Source organism: Triticum aestivum, chromosome 2B, assembly GCF_018294505.1.
Source record: "Triticum aestivum cultivar Chinese Spring chromosome 2B, IWGSC CS RefSeq v2.1, whole genome shotgun sequence".
NCBI lineage: Eukaryota > Viridiplantae > Streptophyta > Magnoliopsida > Poales > Poaceae > Triticum > Triticum aestivum.
This window is the reverse complement of record NC_057798.1, coordinates 435,821,598-435,824,124: the sequence shown is the minus strand read 5'-3', so window position 1 is coordinate 435,824,124 and position 2,527 is coordinate 435,821,598. Positions and strand designations below refer to the sequence as shown.

Here is a 2,527-nt window from a genome sequence, read left to right as displayed (position 1 = left end):
CCAAGCGATTACAGATTAATCTAAAACGAACGTGTGAAGTCACGTAGGCCAGCAAAATGAGCCAGGTATTCTAACTTGGAGTACGAGGTCTAAGCGTCGCGTGAAGTGAACTAATCGCCTCCATCGCTAGCCGCATTAGATGTAAATCAACATTTTCAATAGTCATCCGGATGCCTAGGAATATAATCACTCAACTGTCAACTTATTAACCTATTTTGGTTTTTTTGAGAAACTACTAAGCTTATTTCCAGTCCGCTGCCCTTTCATCATGCGCACAAATTATTTTACCTTTATGTTCAAAGCAAAACATGACGTAGTTTTGCCTAAAGAAAAGGACATCATGTAGTTTTATTAGTACCATATTCAAGGGTGCGACTTTCACTGTTACACTTCATGTCAATATGGTGTACAGTATAAATACAAGCATTGTGGCAAAATAGAACAAATGCAAATATAGTATTTTGATTAATAGAAACAATATTTAATAAATTAGTAGTCAACACCGACAAGTCTGACTGCAATTCATTCTGTATTTCTTAACCAAGATAGCAGGAAGTTTGATGCAAAAATCCTAATTTGTGAAATAGCTAGGCTTGACTTTGTAGCGTTGATGTGGCCTCTTTAAACAGAGCATATACGGTTTAACTTCGAGCTGCTGAAACAATCCAGATATATGAAAATATATAGGCCTACCAAAATGCTGAAAGTATGCCAAGCACGCAATCAAAGAGGTTTTCAGGGTCTAAAAAGTTGCATGCGTCTCGTGAGATGGTCTAGTATCAAAAACCTGCATGTACATCCTGGAAAAGAAAAAGGCATGCATTCCTTCTCCTTTCCGTGAAGACGCACCACGCTTGGACCCCAAAAGAAAAAAACGAAACGCCGCTGCCCCCGCTCTATATATACATGCGCCTCTTCTCACTTGTAGCTCGCCAGCCCTAAAACAGCTCACGCTAGCTCTCTCAAACCACCTCCCGCGCTTAGCTACTTAATAAGCAGTTGTTTAGCCACCTAATTAGCTAGTTAATTTCGCAGCGGTATCGAACAATGCAGTACGGCGCGGCGGCCGAGCAGGCGTGGTACATGCCGGCGATGCCGGTCACCTTGGCGGCGGAGACGGCGGCGGAGCGGGTGGAACGCCTGGCGTCGGAGAGCGCCGTGGTGGTGTTCACCGTGAGCAGCTGCTGCATGTGCCACGCCGTGAAGCGCCTCTTCTGCGGCATGGGCGTGCACCCCACCGTGCACGAGCTAGACCTCGATCCGCGCGGCCTCGAACTGGAGCGCGCCCTCGCCGACCTCCTCGGCTGCGCCGGCCCCGGTGGAGCCGCACCGGTCGTTCCCGTCGTATTCATCGGCGGCAAGCTGGTCGGCGCCATGGACCGCGTGATGGCCGCGCACATCAACGGCTCCCTCGTGCCGCTGCTCAAGGAGGCCGGCGCTCTCTGGCTCTGAGCGCCATCATATTGTCAGTGACACCGTTACTGGTTGGGGCTAATAGTAGGATAGATGTTTACATCCACAAAGGTCAGTTAATTATAGATCACTGGTGTGCGTGTGCGTGAGTGTGAGAGAGTGAGAGGTCGGTGTTTTTTTTACCACTACTGCCTCCGTCTTGTTTGAGCTTGTGGGAGCTAGTGCGTGCATGCTTGCACCACCAGTCTACCGGGTGTATGTGCGTGTGTGCAGTGTGCTCGATTGGTGCTAAAGAGATCTAGTGTTCATCTCCCTTTGATTAGTTATTTGGCTTGCCTTGTTTAAAACTTCTGTTGGTTGTGTGTTCATCCTTTGACATTTTGTCTCGTGTGTTCTTTCGTCGTTAGTGGTCAGATGCTGGCTTCAGATTTTGGTTGCCTGTTTAATCTACAATGTTGCTATATGATAAGAGAAATTCTTATATATTAGATACACATAGAGAGACCGGGATACAACTCCTTTTCTTTGAAAAAATAAAGACAACTTATATTAAATTTGCTTAGCCAGATGAACATCAAATGGCTATAAATAATTATACAAACTTGATTTTGTAGAGACAAGTGGGCTACGTGTTCGTACCAATGGTCGGTGCTCGCCGGCCGGTGTAATTTTATTAGGGACCTTTCTGCATGCATGCTCATCTTTTTGCATGAGCTAGCTAGCATTGCGTGTGTGCATGATATCTTTATGCTTTGTTCGAGAGAGCTTTACACTGTTTGCTTCGCCTGTGTCTACTTGCTGCTTGCTTCTTGCCTCCTGCCCATGGCATCATATACTCATATCCTCTGCGTTTTTTAGGGAGGCCCTCCCTTTTGTTAACATGCATGGCCGTGTAAAGCTCGAACAGATATTATACTTTGAACACAGCTAACTAGTTAGCTTGGCTTCTACGTGTATGCAAACTGTGGACCATACTGGCCGGCCTGGACAGGAACAAAAGATTTTGCTTAGTTAACTCTTACTCCCTCCGTAAACTAATATAAGAGCATTTAGAAAAGGGAGTAACATAAACCCCGGGTGATGCTTGAATTGGATCAGCCGCCTTCACAACCGG

General features: G+C 46.2%; 1 protein-coding gene across 1 annotated transcript; it reads left to right on the top strand.

The window, feature by feature from the left end:
- Positions 1–933: 933 nt before the first annotated feature.
- LOC123041344 (glutaredoxin-C3) lies at positions 934–1,781 on the top strand. The gene has a single exon (XM_044463977.1). It carries the CDS (start codon positions 1,048–1,050, stop codon positions 1,450–1,452), a length of 405 nt encoding a protein of 134 aa, XP_044319912.1. The 5' UTR covers positions 934–1,047; the 3' UTR covers positions 1,453–1,781.
- Positions 1,782–2,527: the final 746 nt, after the last annotated feature.

Excerpts from the sequence above, each read along its gene's own strand:
- LOC123041344 (XM_044463977.1), top strand. The coding sequence starts at position 1,048 with ATGCAGTACGGCGCGGCGGCCGAGCAGGCGTGGTACATGCCGGCGATG.